Below are 17,840 nucleotides of genomic sequence, written 5' to 3' on the forward strand. Positions count from 1 at the left end.
CACCGTCCACGGGAGAAGTTTTGCCTGCAACATCTCACTTCACTTTTGCATCGTCTACGACGTCGGGGATGTATGCAACTACTAAAATTCAAATTACCAAGATTTCAAAGACCGCCTTGCGCCCTGATGTGACTTCCTCAAGCATAGTCCCAGCTTTGCTACCAAGCCATCTACTGGATTGGGAGGAGTCAGATGATGAAGGACCTTTTGGGGACGCACACAGTCCCTCAGAACTTCACATTAAATATAAGGAGGACGAGGAAGACGAAGACGACGACCAACAATGCTATGAGTCTTATTACACCCCTCATAGCAAGCCCTTTGAGCACTATGAATATTCTCAACCTAGGCAAGATGTTCTATAAAAGCCCATAGCGCTGTTTCAGGATTTGCAGGCCATGCTTCAAGATTACAGGAGAAGGTTTCCAGAACCTATTGAAGAACAACAGTCATTGCAACCCCAGACAGTTACTCCTGCCACCCCAAGGAATATCCCTCCACCACCAATGCTCAGATTCACACCAGCCTCAAACATTGCTGCACCTCCTAGGGAGAATAACACTTCTAGAGAAGATGAGAGCGAAGAGGGTGAAATTCCTGGTCCACAACAACCGCAAGACGAATGGGATGATTACTTGGTCCCTAATTCATCTCCTTCACCTCCTCATCCTTCACACTCTCCCACCTGAAGATATTGTGTGTTTCCACAATTGAATGGATGAGCTGCAGTACATTTCCATCTCCTGTCTTCTAATCAGTCAGAAGGTTTTCTCCTTAATTTTAAGGAGCAGGCTAGGAAGTCCGTGAGAGCCACCCCCATCAAAGATTGTATCTGGAACGAGGGACTTAAAATCATGAAAAATCTGACTACCATACCTCCAGTTCCACCTCACCTAGAGAAAAAATACAAGGCCACAGACGATTCCCCTGCTTGCCTCATTGGTCAGCCTCAGCCTGACTCTGTCGTCTCTCAAGCAATCCAAAGGTGTTCAAAAAATCCCTCTGTTTCCATCTCTGCGCCACCAGATAAAGAAGGAAGGCGTCTGGACAATGTGGGTAAGAGATTCTCTCTAATGTCTGCCATTACCGTCAGCGTAGCCACCACTCTTGCAACCCTAGGGTGCTATGACCGCCAAATGTGGTCAGATGTCAACAGCCTACTCAATCTCATCTCTGAGGACAGGAAGTCAGAAACAAAGAAGATACTACAGGAGGGCAAACATACTTCAGAGATTGATTGTGCCTGTGACATCACTTCCACAGGTTTCCACCAATTAGCTGGAGCAGCAGTTTTAAGGCACCTTACTGGTAATTAAACCAGACACTGCTAAGTCTCTCAGCACTTTACAATTAAATAAATTGCCCTTTCGAGGTGCCAGAGGGAGAGTTTTTCCTCTTACAGAGGTGGCTACCAATGACCCCAGCAATTTCAAACCCATTCTCATTATAGGCTCTCCTACCATCAGGCCTATCTCCAGCCACCCAGAGAAGCCTACAGCAAGCAAGATTCATGCCGCAAGCACCGGCCTCAGGGTCATGATACATGCCCCAAACAATGACCTGGACCAGGTACTTGGCTACATCCACTCCTTCCGCCTATGTGAGCGCAAATATCTCAAACTACCTCCGCCAATGGAAGGAGATAACATCAGACAAATAGGTGTTGGATTTAGTAAACTATGGCCATATCTTGGAGTTTGTGCAGAGACCACCAAACCATCCTCCAAAAGGAGTACATCCACCTCGTCTTCACTTACTAAGTAAAGAAGCCTTGATAATGCTGTAAATGCGCAATAGAGATGGTTCCCTCTCGTCAAAGAGGATTAGGTTTTCATTGCCATTTTTTTCCTGGTGCGAAAGAAGACGGGAATGGAGGCCCATACTGGACCTCAGGAAAGTGAACATATTTCTGAGCAAATAATCTTTCTGTTTGATTACTCTACTAGACATCCTTCATCTCTTAAATAGTAGAGATTACATGACATCATTGCATTTGTAGGATGCTTACTTCTACATTCCCATTTGTCCCAAGCATCGCAAATATCTCAGTTTCCCAGTAGCTCGTAACCATTACCTATTCAGAATCATTCCTTTCAGGCTAAAGTCAGCCCTTCGAATTCTCAAGAAATGTCTTGCTTCGTGGCAGCTACACTCCACAAACAAGGTCATCAGGTATTTCCTTACCTAGACGATTGGCTGCTGAAAGCCTCATCACCACATCAAGCATCTCAAGCTATCAGAGCCTCCCTCTCATGGTTTCCCAGGCTAGACCTCACTGTAAACTATCAGAAATCCTCTACCATTCCCATTCAAAGGATAATGTTCCTGGGTGCCAAACTCAATCGACAACAAAGCTTACTTATCACAAGACAGACAACGAAGGCTGTCCAATCTGGCTATTCAAATCTCCATAAAAAAGTCAGTTTCTATGAGACTTCAAGTCGCTCATAGGGATTATCTCCTGTGTGATACACCTGGTTCCGTTAGGACAACTAAAGATGAGACCGTTGCAGGAGAAGCTACAGATGCAATGGATCCTGTCTCAAAGCTCCTTCAAAGACTTGATCAGCATTACCTCAAGGATGCTGGAGATACTAACGTGATGGTCTCAAATAGATCACCTCTCTCAAGGCCTTACGTTCCTGACTCCAGTTCCAGACTTCGTCATCATGACCGATGCTTCTTTGGAGGGCTAGGGCAGCCATTTACAGGACCTGCAGATCCAAGGGACATAATCCAAACATCAGAAATGAATGCACATCAATCGCCTAGAACTGAAAGCAGTATTTCTCATGCTACAAGCTTTTCTGCTGCGATTAGCAGGCTGCTCCATGCATGTATTACGTCACCAGGCAGGGTTGAACCCTTGTCTCTATCTTTTTCTCAAAAAGCCCAAGCTCTTTAGCTTTGGCTCACAATTCAAAACATAGCTCTAAGAGCCAAACACATGTTGGGGGTGAACAACATCTTAGCGGACATTCTCAACAGAACCGGGGAGAGTTGCTACGAGTGGGAACTGAATCAACTAGAATTGGGCAAGATTTTCTCACGCTGGGGCAAGCCAGCATTGGATCTCTTTGTGATGGACAAGAACGCCAAATGCCAGTCAATACCCACTTCCAGGGTCATGGGAGAAATGCCCTTTCGAAGCAATGATTCGGAATTTATGCATACGCTTTCCCCCATTCCCTTTACTTCCCATGGTTCTCAACAAAATGAAAACGGAACCCTGTTGACTCATCCTGATTGCCGCCAAGTGGCCCAGTCATCACTTGTTTATGGAACTCATTCTCCTGTCCGTGACCAATCCCATACACCCTCCAAAGGAGCAGACGCTTCTGACTATGGCAAGTTAGGCCTTGTTCATACATCAATTAAGGTTCACCTTGCTGCAGTTTCAAGGTACAGACATTCTACACAGACTACATCTCTCTGCTCCACAAGACTCACTAAACAGTTCATGAAAGGGCTTTCAGAGCTTTTCCACTGGTGCCGGCTCCTCCCCTGGAAAGGCATCTCAATGTGGTCCTCTCGAAATTGATGTAATCCTGTTTTGAACCAATTCACACGACTGACCTGAGGTTGCTCACGTGGAAGGTTGCTATATTTCTCGCTCTCACATTCACTGGAAGGGTCAGTGAGATACAGACCTTCAAAACCTTGGAGGCTTTCCTACGTTTCAGAGGCAAATTTGTACTTCTTAACATTTTTTCCCAATCCTACCACAACCGCTGAAAGGGCTCTCCATACCTTAGACATCAAACGGTGTCACAGGTTCTACCTCCACCGTACAGAACACATTCGCAAAACAGATTAATTGCTAGTCTTTTATAGTCAAGGGCATCATGGGACTACAGTGACAAAAGCAATGATAGCATAGTGGATCTCAGCAACAATTCAGTTTTGCCATTCTAAGGCAGATAAGGAAAGCTAAAGCACATTCCATAAGAGCAGTATCCACGTCAGCTGCTGTGTTTGCAGGCATTCCACTTGAGAAAATATGCCGAGCTGCCACATGGAAGAGCACCCACTCGTTCAAGCAGCACGACTGCCTAGAGTCAACACAATGCAGTGACTCAGCTGTGGGATACACTGTATTACACAGTCTGTTCCTATAAGGGGAGCCTCTTTAAATAGAGGAGTTTATTCATATTAAATTAAACTGTTTTTCAACCAACTTTATATTGCCACTATTGCTGCTTGACTGGTTATAGTTCAAATTTGGTCCTTTTTAAAAAAGATTCCATAGATAGGCTATTAAACTGACTTTTTCATTTCCATTATAGCCTATGGAAGCTCCAACAGGGAAGGATTCAAGCATGTGAATCTATGAAATATACCAGTACTAGAGAACTGCAGTTACAGATAAGTAACTTATTTTCTTATTATGGGAACTGTTTTAAATAATTTCCAATACTCACTAGCCTCCACCATATGTGAACTAAGAATGGACCATTGCCAATATCTTTGACATTGTAAGTGGAAAATGTTCCTGAGCCACGTTGGTGGATGTCTCTGACCTTTCCAGGGTTGTGGTGCATTAGGTGAATTCTGACACCATTGACCACACTGCAAAGTACCATTATTTTCTATTGAAGAGTGTTGCAGTACTAGCGGTTGGCTATGTACCGTGCTGGACTTACTGCTGCTTCTTTTTGGCTGCAGTAACTTACCCTCATGAATTTGGCACCACCTCCTGTTTTAAGGGGTGTAGACTAGTAAGTCTACACTTTTATGTTACTTTATACTTGAATTTTGAGCCCAAAGTAGTAAAGGTACTCAAAAGAATAACAGTAAACTTACACATGTAACTTACTCACAAGTGTAAGTAAATGTTGTGATTGGCCCACCGTTTCAGAGCTGATTTAGAACAAATATTTGCTATTTTATTGAACTTAGGAATGTGAAAAGCATAGTGTATATCAGTAGAGAATAAAGCTGACAATTCATGGGAACAGCAAAACCAATGCTGAGCCAGGAGTTCTGCTTGGCTTCAAAAGCCCAAGTTCGATTTAAGCCATAAAAAATATCGTTAGAAACCACAACAATATAAGATAGAATGGAGAGCAACTAGGAGAAAGGTAGAGGAGAGCTGGATCCACTTACATTGCTGGTGTGTGGTGCTGTAGTTCTATCTTCCAGCTGGACAAGGACGAATGGACAGTGCTGCAGAGTTATGTGCACATTTATCGCAGTCCTTGCCTCCCTCCCAAACTCCGTCGCCTCCCTCCCATTTTAGGTGCAGTGTTAGATGCATAATTACATCAGCTGTTAATGTGCTGGTCGGAGGAAAGAACCATGGGATGGGCTGGCATGTTACACCCTCTTTATGCTTCCTGCTGAGCTAAGTGCTTTGCTAAAGCCAGCATTTCTTTTGACTTTGAGTTCCTATAGGCAAAATCTAATTGTCTTGTTGAGGCATATCACTTACAGTTTTCAAAGAGCCCCAGCATTGACACTGGCTTCTATGGGTTGCCACCTTTACAAAAATAAAATGCAGGGTATTTGTCCATGTTTTACAAGTCTGCCACGACCCGGCAGTATACTTGAAGAAAACTTAATATGAAGTCATCGGTATACATTTGTAACATGACACTTCTGTTTTCATTCACTTTACTTATCAGTCAGGGATCATTACGGCAAGTCTATAGCACGTTTTAAAGTGATTTTTCTGTTTAAGGTATAAACTGATAAGGGGAGGAAAATGCCACCTTTCGCACTCTTTGCCACGCCATCACTTCTCTTAATCTCCCTGTGTCTGTGTGTGTGTGTTTTTTTTTTCTTCAGTTTTATGTGGCGCATACCCAACCTGACGGGTTTGGAGTGCTCCAAATGAGCGCCAGATACATTATACAAGGTCAGATTCATTGTTAGGGTCGAGCCTGCGTCACATGCGCTTGCGCATGCGTTTCACTTGCGAGACGCTTTAGTAGATAGAAAAGGGCTCGGAGCCCTGCCCATGTCACGTCAGCGTCTTTCATTTGTTTGTGGGCTTGCCTTTCAAAATCTGCTTTCTTTCATTAGTGGAAGGCATACATACGTCATGCCTTTTCCGGTGGTTAGCCCTCCTTGAGCGCAGCGACCAAGTACTGAAAACATGCGAGCCTTGCTGTTTCCCATCAGGTTTGTGGACTACTTTTAATCTTTTTTTTGCAGCGCGATTTCGCTTGGCAGAAGTCGAGCGCTTTGCACGACATCGACCCTGTTACATAGTTAATTGCATTTTTGCCGGTTATGTAGATAATTGCACTTTTGCCGATAGGTTTCACTATGAGTGAACTGTAGCAGCGCGATTGCGCTCTTTTTTTGCCAAATAATTTGATACCTCGAAGTTGGAAAGTGGGCTGCTTGAGCACGTTTTCCATTGCACTAAAACACACCTTGCATGGCCTTGAAGATGCAAACATTGTAGATTTTGATTCACACTGAGCAAAGCTTTAAAAGTGTTGACTGAGCAAGAAAAAAAACTATTCTGCGTCCAACCTTCATGTCAGATCTTTTCTGAGGATATTCGCGGGAAGTCTTTTTTGTTTTCAAATGGCACATTGAGCCCTGGTCTGCATTCCAGTTTTCTGTGTTGTGTGCCTCCTATATTGCATTATATGTAACCCACACCACCTCAGCTGTTTCCTGTCCAAACTCTCACAAGAGAGCCATTCATAACTCCTCTTTTTATCCTTGTAGTGGATAAGTAATTATTCAATATGGAGGGGTGCATATTTGGGCCTGGCTATTTAATGTGGCAGCGCCCCGTAATGAAATCTGCTGCTGCTGGCAACCTGAGAGGGCAATGTAACAATTCCAGCATAGCAGAAACTCCATCCACTTCAGCGGCCTGTTTATTTGGCACATCACTGACCCTTTTATCTCTGTGACAGCCCCAGAAGGGTCACGTTTACATCCATTCTACCGCGCATTGTAATATTTAATGGCCGACAAGGTTGAGTGCGGTCAGGGGTAATTTGAACTCGCTTTACCACCGAGTTAGAGGCTCAGAGACAGCTTGATCCCTCGCATTGTGGTGTAGCACACGCCACTACTTGGCGTTTGTTTACCAAGGATAGCCTTACTGGTTACTAGAAGGAAAACTTGTAAATAAATATGTGAGCTGACGCGCACACTGTGCAACTTCATGAAAAGGAAGGTTCTGCTGCAGCATTCTTTCTAACTTAAAATGGCGGCGGTGCTTGGAAGCTAACAGTGGCTCTGTTGTCAGTGCCAGGAAATATTGTGGAAGAGGGAAAACAGCACCACTACCCCATTTTTGTGTGTAAAAGGCTGCTTTATTGGAAACAGGTGCACTCACAAAACAAATATCCTGGCCTCCAGCCTCACAAAACTAAACACCTCCCTATACATAAATTCACCTAACCGAAACGCTCCCCCCTCCCTTGCCTTACCCTCCAGCCTCCCTTCCCCTTAACTTGCAGTTAGTTAATCCAGTCATTATTTGTAACACTTTCTTTTTTGAATCTGTCTATTACCTTAATAGTCAGTTGCTGCCTTCTAACTATTGAACCTGCAAGTCTCCAACCCCTAGTGCCCAATTTGTTATCTTTGTTGCCTTGCTGCTGTCCACCCCCATTCATTCTGAAAATGTCTTGTCAGATTTTCTGTCCATCCGTTATTGTTGTCACTTGAACAGTCTCTGTCTCCGCCACCAGAAAAAGGTGGGGGGAACCCCTCCTTTTTCTGCCCCCACCTCCGTCCGTTGCTCTGTCGGCCTCCTCACAAGAAGAAAACCCCGCTGTATAATAAGGTTCCCTAAACAACCCTTTCAAAACTTCGTTTAGCCGGAGCAGGTACAACCCCATGCCCATAAAGGACAGATGTAACCATTGCTCCGAAAAAACTCCTTGTCCTCGAAACATAGATCCCTGTGCTCAAAATAAGTAATTCCCTTCTCCTTGCAAAACAATTACATCTCCTTATTGATTTTCCTCCGCGCCTTTTCGATTGCACCTGGTTTCCACGCTCCTCTCCATACCCTGCGAGGGATGAAAGCTGTCCACATAACATGGCAACCCTGCTATTGTCGTTGGATCTCATACAAGTCCATTTTCATATGCCTCATAATGTCCAAACCTGTCCTTTTTACCAAGTCATTTTCTCCCAAGTGGATAAGCAATACATCAGGACAAAAACCCCGTCCCTGAACCCGCTGTAATGTCCCTAATAATTCTTGCCATACCATCCCCCCTTTACCCTCCCATCGAACGTGGTACCTGTCCCTATCTAAAACCCAAGTTGTCCCCTATAGCTGTATTCCGCGCTTGTCTCCAGGCCCACTTGGCAAATGAATGGCCCATGACCCAGATGGAGATGAACTGCACTGCTTGTCTGGGTAAGGAACCTGTAGCAGGAGAAAAACATATTACCATCCCGTAGCATTAAATCCCTTTCTCACATATTTTTTATAAGCATTTGACTTCCATCGTCCCAATGCTAACAAATCCTCAGTTTTTCACCCTCGAGCCCCTGCTTCCATCGCCATACCTATCCAAAAGGAATGCGTCCCAAACTGTGCAGGATCTTGCCCGACTGCCTTAAGTCCTGCCCTCAATACCTCTAACAGCTGATATGCTGATAACGCCTGACCCTGCAAATGACAAAAAACTCCTTCTTTCTTCTCCTGTGTACTGTCCTGTAGTCTAAGGCCTAGATGAACCAGGCAAATATCCGAAACTGGGTACGCCGCTAAAAACACAATCCTACCCCTCCCCTTCTGATCTGTCTTTGATCTCCGAAAGGGCAGCACTACGCCTTGCGCCCTGATGCAAACATCACCCCACTTAATCCCCGGTGCAGTTTTAGACCCCAAAAATTCCGAAACTCGAAATGTCCCAAAAAACATCCAAGACATGAGAGTGCGAAACAATAAACATTCTGCCTCATCCACGCACACCGTCTTCAATGCCTGCATAACCCCTTTTAAAAGGCTCAGTGTTATAGGCTGTCTCACCCTCTCTGCTGTGCTCACCTCCCTGGCCCAACCTTCCAGTATTCTCTGCCCCAATTCACCCGCAGACGGCGTGTAACCCCACAGAAGATTACCCATGAATGCAATACCAGCTAACTTCCCTGCAATGGAAACCCTCGACAAACACCTTCCCACCAGATCCATAATGAAGTTTACCACATCGTCCACTCTCTCTGTCAAAATGTTGCTCCTGAGCCCCAGACCGCAAAAATTCACACCACGCTCTGACATACTCTTGACGTGTGGAGGGAGCCAACAAATTCATCACCAACCGCAGCATCCTCCGTCTCCTATGGTCCACAGAGTTGCCGGCATAAATGTCCTGCACAGTGCCTCGTCCGCAACCAACCCATGGAACCTCTCCCACTGCGAACGAGATAATGCATCCGCAATGTCATTATTGACTTCTGGCACATGTTGCTCCCTGAAAAATATGTTGCGGTTCAAACACTCTAAAACAGAGACACACAGCAGCTGCAAGACCTGTACATCCTTGGCAGACTGACGATTCACCACCTGGACAACCACAAGGTTATCCACTCGGAACAGCAATCTTTTATGCATCAATAAATGACCCCAAATGCGCACTGCTACCACCAAAGGAAATAACTCCAGGAATGCAATGCTACGCCCGCCAGCCCGCCACGCCATCGGCCATTCCTCCGCACAAAATCTCCCCTGCCATTACAGGCCAAATCCCCGACGCATCTGATAAGATTTGGACGTCCCATTCACACAGCGGCCATGTCTGGATTGGAATACCATTAAATGATTCCAAAAATACATACCACATCCTCAAGTCCTCCCTCACTCCAGCGTCAAGATGCACATGGTGATGCGGCAAACAGTACCCTGATAAAGCCATACCTAGTCTCCTGCAAAACGTCTGTCCTGCTCTGACAACCCTGCAGGTGAAGTTAAGGTGGCCCAAAAGCACCTGAATTTCTCCGACCGTCACCTTCTTCATCTGAACCATAATCTGCATCATCTCAATCATGGCTGTCTGTTTGTCCGCGGGCAACCGAGCCGCCATGGCTACTGTATCCAACTCAATACATAAAAAGGCCAAGGCTGTGCTGGGCCCAACTGTTTTCTCAGGGGCTAGGGGTACACCCAAGTCCCCCATGATCTCCTGAAATTGGTCCAGTACCACTTTACAGCAGTCGGAACCCTGTGGCCCGCAAAGAAGTAATCATCCAAATAATGGGTCACTTCCTTGTGCCCAGTCACTGTTTCAAAAATCCACTGTAAGAATGTGCTAAAGCACTCAAAAAGAGAACAAGAAATCGAGCAACCCATGGGGAGCGCCTTATCCACATACCACCTGCCCTGGAATTGAATGCCCAACAATTCAAAATCCCAGGGATTCACCGGTAGCAACCTGAAAGCTGATTTGATATCTGTTTTCACCATTAAGGCGCCGGAGCCCAACGACTCCACCATGGCCACATCAACCGACGCATACAAGACTTTCGTAACTTCCTCCGGAATTAAATCATTAATGGAGACACCCTCCAGCCAGGATAAGTGGTGTATCAGGCAATATTGCCCGGCTCTTTTTTCTGGACAACTCCAATAGGTGAGACGATAAGATTATGGAGAGGCCAATCCAAAAAAGGACCCTCCATGCGCCCCTCTGCCACCTCTTTTTCCAATTTGAGCCGCACTAGCTCCTCCTTTCCTTGGACCGACCTAAAATTCTCTGCCCAGCGCCGCTGCCGAGGCCACGTATATTCCAAATAAAAAACATGAAGAAAGCCCTGAAGCAACAATTGTCCTGACTGTCTGTTACCATAGCGTTCCACCCAAAAACGCAACTTGTCAATCTTTACTGGAGTAATAGCTTTTTCCCAAGGTACCCTGTCCTCTCGACCAGGCCTGACCCTGACTCCCCTGGCCGCTTCCTCCCTGTCCCGAAACCTGAGTCCCGGTGTTGCCTGCCCCGTAGCAGTTGATAAGGGCATGTCCACAAGGGCATGTCCACCAGTGCATTTCGAACACTCATGCTCGAACGTACAGTATTCACGAGTGCAAAGTCCTTTGTTGAAGTCCCAACACGCTCCTTTCTTTGGCGTTCCGCTTCCCGATGCTCCTGTCCCCCCCTTAGCACCCGTATTGGCCCCACCCTGGGTGACGCGTTTTCGAAAGGGGCAATACATAATGGGCAAGCCGCTCACTGTGAAAATGATCTTTCCAAACTTTGTGGGGCCCATCGTATGTTGCCTCAGACCCGCATCAATTTCCCCCATTGCACCACCAGGTCCGCTACCATATGTGCGCGAAATTCCTCATCGTATTGTACCCATGCATATCCTCCATAATTGAGGTGCGCCTTCCGAATAACATTCATAAACTTAAAGAGCGATACCGACCTATCAGGAAAACGCTCACAATAAACACTCGCAAAAATCAAAAATGCGGCAGTCCAGTTTTCAATGGTCACTGGGACCTTGGGGTGTTTCGTCAATTCATATTCTTCTTCTTTCAAAACCTCTTTCGACCTGACTTCCCTATGCAGCAACTTTAGCATTTCGACATACTCCCCTTTCCAAATTTCCTCCTTTGTGGCCACCATAAGGTGAGCCCCAAGGGGCTTTGCCGTACCCATATATGGCAGGCGTTTCGGTTTTCCAGTCACCTTCTCCTCGCTTTGAACCTCGCTGGACTTACCTGACTTCTCCCCTGACCCCTTTATGTAGGCGCTCGCCGGAGCTGTCTGCATTCGCCTCGATCGCTACTGACACCATCCCTGGGCATTAAGCCCCCCCCTTTACCTTTTTGCAATGACAGTGGCTGCTCCAGAACCGTCCGTCTTGCCGCGCTTCCCGGTACCGATGCCTCGTCCGATACCTGCAATGACTTATGGACAGCATTAGACCCCCCCCCGTTTACCCCACCAGTCCTCTTCGTCCTCCTCCCGTAATTCCCCCTCTTCCACACTGTCCTCATCATAATCCAATAAATCGTTGCAGACACTCTCATCATAGTCACTGTGCCAAGTGCTCTCTGACACCCTGGCTTTCTTTATGCCCATCACCGCTCCTGCTGCTGGAAACGATGGCCACCTGGAGGCCGTCCGGAACCTTCCCGACTGTTCAGTATGGCCAGGCCGTTGACCGTCAGGCGCCATGCTGCCCTTTTATACAAACCTTGGCTGCCCCTTTTTCTTGCTCCTCCGGTCGTGTTGATGTTATCCAACCGGCCGTGCTGGGCCCCGCCTTCACTTCCTCCCAGGGTTCCCGGGCCACCATAGGCCCACCTGAGTCATCTTTTTCCGCCCGTGGCTGCTCCTGCCAAAAAAGGCCCAATGTGCTGGTGAGCCGTGTACCGAAAACTCACCCACCCTACTGCTGCTGCTCCTCTTCTTTCTCCTCCTCCCCAGGGTCTCCCCACCCTTCTTCAGACATGGTCTCCCACCGTGGAACCAAAGGACCTCCCGCCCCCCATCATAAATGCAACGGGGAGGGTGAACCTTCAGCGTGATCCCATCCTCCTCTATCTCCAGTCCTTCCCCTTCATCCTCGCTCCATTCCAAGAGGGGCCCAAACCCGTGCCCTCCTTCTGGCTGCACAGGCGCTGCCCCTTCGAACTCTACCCCCAGTCCCTCCCTTAAAGCCAACACTACCTGCTCTACCCCCAAATCCTCACCCCTATCTCCCTGGCCAAACCCTTTTCCTTCCTCTGTGTCCTCCGTGACTCCCATCCCAGCTCCACCCCCATTACTCCTAATCTCCCCGGCCGCTCCTCTCTTAACCCCCCAATACCTTCCCTTGCAGGCTCTCCCAACCCCTTACCCATGAGGCCCACCCCCACCATGCGCCACCAAGCCCTCCCCCCTTCTCGTTTCTCCCGGCTCTGCCGTGGTTTTCCTCCCGAGGCCTTGCTGTCCTCCCCAGCCCCTCCCCCCGCCCGCACCAAAACATCCTTGGAGTGCGGCCGAGCCACCACACATGATAGCTGGTCAGAGGCACCAGCACTCCTCCCCTGGGAGGCTCTGACAACGCCCCTACGCTTCCCTGCCCCGCATGCCAAACCTGTTCCTTACGCTGGTGCTGCGCGGGCGAGCAGGCCACCACGGCCACCGCCACCACGCTCGGAGTGCCGGCCGGGAACTACTATCCACACCCGCCACCAGCAAGTCGAGGCGGGCGGGCTCTCGAAGAAGCCGCAGCTCCTGTGCGACCCGCTCGTCAATGCTGCAATCAATGAAGGTAAGGGAAATACACACTTTATAACAGCCCGCACCAGAGGTGCTAATGAAACCACAACTATTATTCCGGGATTCAGACCGCCTCAGTCTCCATGAAACTACACTACCAATGACACACAAGCTGCTCCTCACAAAAAGCTGCTCCTCACCAGCCACCATGTTGCCACCTAAAATGGTGGTCGATACAAAATGTCCTCCTTTAAATAAAAAACGCCCATTCCTCCCAAAACGCCCAAACAGCACCCAAAACGGCGCCTGTGAGCTGCACCACCTTCCACAAAATTCCCAGGGGGGAGACTTCATGACTTCGGCAATTTCCCCCACAGGACCCACTTGTTCCAGCTAGACTAATTAATTGAAAAGTAAAATGTTCCTTCTCTTTAAAGCTTCATTTATGATTTCTATCACATCTAAAAGTCCGGCTTGCTGTCTTGGTGGCAGCTTGTATACGTGGATATTTTAGATGAAGGCTACTTGTGGTATGACTGCTGTTAGATTGACATTTAAAATCTGTTCAACGCTTCACAGTGTAAGCTGAGGGTTTGAGCAGGTGTAGAGTTTGCATGCTGACCAACTAGCGACGCTCTTGAATATTTTATTCTTGAGACTATCTCCTTACAGTGCTTAATTTGTAAATAAAAAGGTGCTGGTGCCCAAAGCCCTCCTCTTAAACATGTGGCTGATGCAATGAAATGTGCCAACAATGAATACTGAGGCAGCGTAATCCTGAAGCCATCTCGGGCCTCTTCAATCCATTTATAGCCACTCCCTGCCCCTTCAGCGCACTCTTGCAGCTTTCTACTTTCTCCCTCTGTGACCCTTTTTCGTTTTTCTCTTCCTCCGCCTTTCCCATACATGTCTTTTGCTCACAGTAAATGGCTGAGGCAAAAGAATAAGCACCGGCCCTCAAAAATAAGTGCTGGTGCTCAGCACCAGAAACAGCAAACACAAATTAAGCACTGGCTCCTTACTACCAGCTGCTGCCAACCACTTCAAAATAGGGATTTTTGAAAGAGTAGTTGTGTGTTCGTGTTCGAAGCTTGGGAATGCCAGGTGTGTCAGTAGTGTGTCTGCATGCATGTGTGCTTGCACATCTCTGCATGCATATGCTTGCGTGTCTGCATGAGCCTATTTACTAGACAGGTTCAGGCGTTTCTGTATTTCTTCTTGGGGATGAATTGTAATGGTGATTGAAGTACAGAAGTGATTGTAGCATGACAAAAAGGGTGAACTAAGTAGTAGCATGTCAAAAAGGGTGAACTAAGTAGTTTTTAGGTTCAGGTTGCGCTTTGACCTGTTGTAATCCACCTGTGGGCTTTTAACCACGCCCACCGCACACCCATTATTATCACTCGTTCATGGGCTTGCCTTCCAAAAATCCTTTATCATTCGTTAATGCTTTACGTTTGTCCCTCCTTGGGGCGGTTTTGTTACCGCCTTAGACACTGACCCTGTTACATGGATAATTGTACGTTTGCCGATAGTTTGCGAACAAACTTCTTTTTCCTTTTGTGTGTCACGTTCACACTCATGGTGCTTTGAATAGGCTCACTTATGCCAACTGTTTTACTTTTCATTTTCAATTTATGTGGCAATAAAAGTCCAGTTAGGAATTTACAACGCTAATAGCTCTAACTCGAGCAAACGCGAGACCCTTTGCATTGCAAATGCTTGTTTAGGCATGGGGACATTGAGCTATTTTCCCAGAATCATAGGCGGGTGAGCCTACGCTAAGACGCAAACCTGATTCTCCAGTCCCTCCTCCAATGTTCATGTTTTTAGAGTTTAAACATTATGATGGTTTTCACGGCCTGTAAACACCAATATTGCGTTAGAACTCTAAAACACCAATACAGATGCATTATTTATTGGTCAGACATGCCAAAAGGCAACGCGTTTGTGTTCGGGTTTTTGTTAGCGTTTAAACTTAAACCTGGTTTTCATAGCCTGTAAAACCAGCATTTTATTCAAAATCTAAGTACCACCAACATGTTTGGATTGTCTGTTTTTCAGAAATGCCATTAGACAAAGCCCCCGTGTCTGTGGTTTATAAAGTTGTTTTTCTCAGTCACCGTTCCTTACTAAGAGGGAGGGGTCGGGCTCAGATCGTTTTGGGCTCGAGGATCATTGAGTACTCCCAGCTAAGCCAGAGCTGGGCATCTGGCTCATGCCATGTTCAAGTTTTTAAGGGCTCACCTACCGCTGCCTATCACAATACAAGAATTAAGGGTTAAACCTGTTATAGGTAACCTGTGGAGAAAAACCTTTGTTTACAATGATCATATTGGCCTAAAATAATGTCTTAATTCTTTTTAGGCTCTGCACGTAAACTGGAGTTACGTATACGATTATTCTGCCGTAATGTCCTTCTTGATCACTGGACTCATCAAAGCGATTCTGCATTTTGGCTAACACGTATCCTAAAACCGTGGCCTATGGTTAATCAGGCAAGACTGCTGTTCATTATATTTGGGCCAGCATCTCCTGTAGATGGTACGTAGCTAATACCAGCATCTGAGCTCCGTTTGCTACTGTATTTTCAGCAGAAGTAGTGTTTATGCCAATGTCGTGTTCGTTGTATTGTATAGTTGTATTGTGTCAATGCATGCATACTGATGAAGAGATAAATAGTGATCTGGAGTAATTAATGTAGTATTCCTTTATGTATTTCAAAGTGCTGTTCTCAAATCCTTGGCTGAGTATTGTCGTCTCTGCCTCTCCTGTCTTTTCTCCACAGAGATCTACTCCCTGATAGGCGTAAGTATAGGATTTAGTAACAAATATGATTGGGACAATGTGGAGTTGTTGGAAAATACAGAATAATTCACTATGGGTGGAGCTAATGGAAATTGAAAAAGGGGTTTGGGGTGGGACATGCTAATACAAATATACTCCTACATGTTAGACACTTGCAATTCACAATTTTTTTTACATCTATTACAGTAGTGCCACCTACATAAAAGACTTCAATGTATTGTAGCCTAACTTTGAATTAAGTCAAGCACCACTTGTGGCCAACCACTGGACATACTTCCATAGAAGTTAATAGGGATGAGGAATAATACAAACACATGGGGAAATATATACAATATATTAAATTAAATACCATGTTAAAAAAGCTATTTCAATTCATTTTATTTTCATTATTAAAGATTTTATAAGCTTAAAACATTCTAAATTGTATTTGTTCATATACATAATATCATTTAATATAATATATTCTAATTCATACCTTTATTTTAAACAAATTTAAGCACAAATAAAATAATACATAACATGCATCAAGGATTGTCACACATTCAAAAGAAATAATACTTTAAAGAGTGCTCGGGAGAAAACTAACATTTTAAAACATTTCACTTAATTAAAATATATTTAAACCCAAAAATAAAATAATTTTAATGCAGTAGACTTAGCTGAGTAGCAGTTAAGAATATGTATTTTACTTATTTTTAATTCAAAACTTGATATTAAGTTTCTTAATATTGCCTATTTTCTATAGAGAGATCGCCCCAGTTGTGGAGATTTCAATAAGGAGGCAGAATGTCACTAATAGTAACTTTATACTTGTATGAATCTCTACCCTTCATTTGAGGGGGTAGAAACGCAGAAGTCTGCATCCAGGATGTAAATCTACACATGGAAATAGTACATTCTATTCATGAAGAGATATACACAGAGGTATAGGTGGGTTGTAGTCCAGAATATTGTATACTGAATATTGGGTTACAAGAATCGTGACCAAAATGTTGAGGGCCAAAATATTGAGTTAATTACATTTTAGTTTAGACTAACTATTCTAACCTCTACATGTAGATACCCTGAAGGTATGTGTTAACAAGGTGCATATATAAGGAGCTAAGTATAGAAAATCTATACTTACCTGTTGATATTTTCATCCTCAGTATGTTGGTCATAACATACCATATTTTGTACCTGCACCATGTAGGTGTACACGTATAGAGATTTGCATGTTCAAACTTACATTTGTGAGGAGGGCCCTAACAATGATTAGATCTTCTTCATTCCATTCTCTGTCCACACATAGTTGTACATCCTGTAACATTATCTGCTTAAATTATGACACATCCTCTGAAAGATTATTTAGACAAGTTGCCCTGGGTATCTTACTTGAGAAATCTTTTGAAATGTCTTTCTCTTTATCAATCAACTTGATTCAATCATGATATACTTTCCAATTTAGATTCCAATTACATGAATTCTTGTGGTTCATCTAACCCAGTTTCAGACTCATAGCAACATGATATGTCCTTGCCCTTTCTCAGGCATTTGGAGTTTTCAAGTACGTGATCAGAAATTTTAAAGATTTTAAGGTCCTTCTAAAGAATATCAGGAATCCTTGAAAACAGCTTGCTCTAACAAATGTTATATAAGACCATCTTACAAATACCATTTTCTTCCTGTCCAGTCATGATGCCCTGTCTTTTGGGTGTGGGAAGGGACTAAGGGTGAGAATGAGAAGTGTGTTGTATGTCAACATAAGGCACGGTGGGTCTAAGTGGAGTAGTGGCTGCTATTCACTATTGGGTCAATGCTGGAGGAACTCAGCGTGCTTTAGAAATAACAAGCACTTAGTTTCTATCAACAGGAAGCCTACAGCAGATGAGGAAGTGATCCGCCTCGGTCTGT

The 17,840-nt window shown here is 45.3% G+C and overlaps 1 protein-coding gene across 1 annotated transcript in view; it reads left to right on the forward strand.

Annotated features, from left to right (window-relative positions):
• The window catches only part of FBXO47 (F-box protein 47), a gene marked incomplete at its 5' end in the record, with an annotated part of 1,596,302 nt that overhangs the window by 800,570 nt on the left and 777,892 nt on the right, over positions 1–17,840 (forward strand). The window contains one exon of the mRNA XM_069242011.1: positions 15,507–15,683. Within this exon, the coding sequence (XP_069098112.1) occupies positions 15,507–15,683 (177 nt within the window). The remainder of the gene's footprint in view (positions 1–15,506; positions 15,684–17,840) is intronic.

Source organism: Pleurodeles waltl, chromosome 6 (genome assembly GCF_031143425.1).
Source record: "Pleurodeles waltl isolate 20211129_DDA chromosome 6, aPleWal1.hap1.20221129, whole genome shotgun sequence".
NCBI classification, from domain to species: domain Eukaryota; kingdom Metazoa; phylum Chordata; class Amphibia; order Caudata; family Salamandridae; genus Pleurodeles; species Pleurodeles waltl.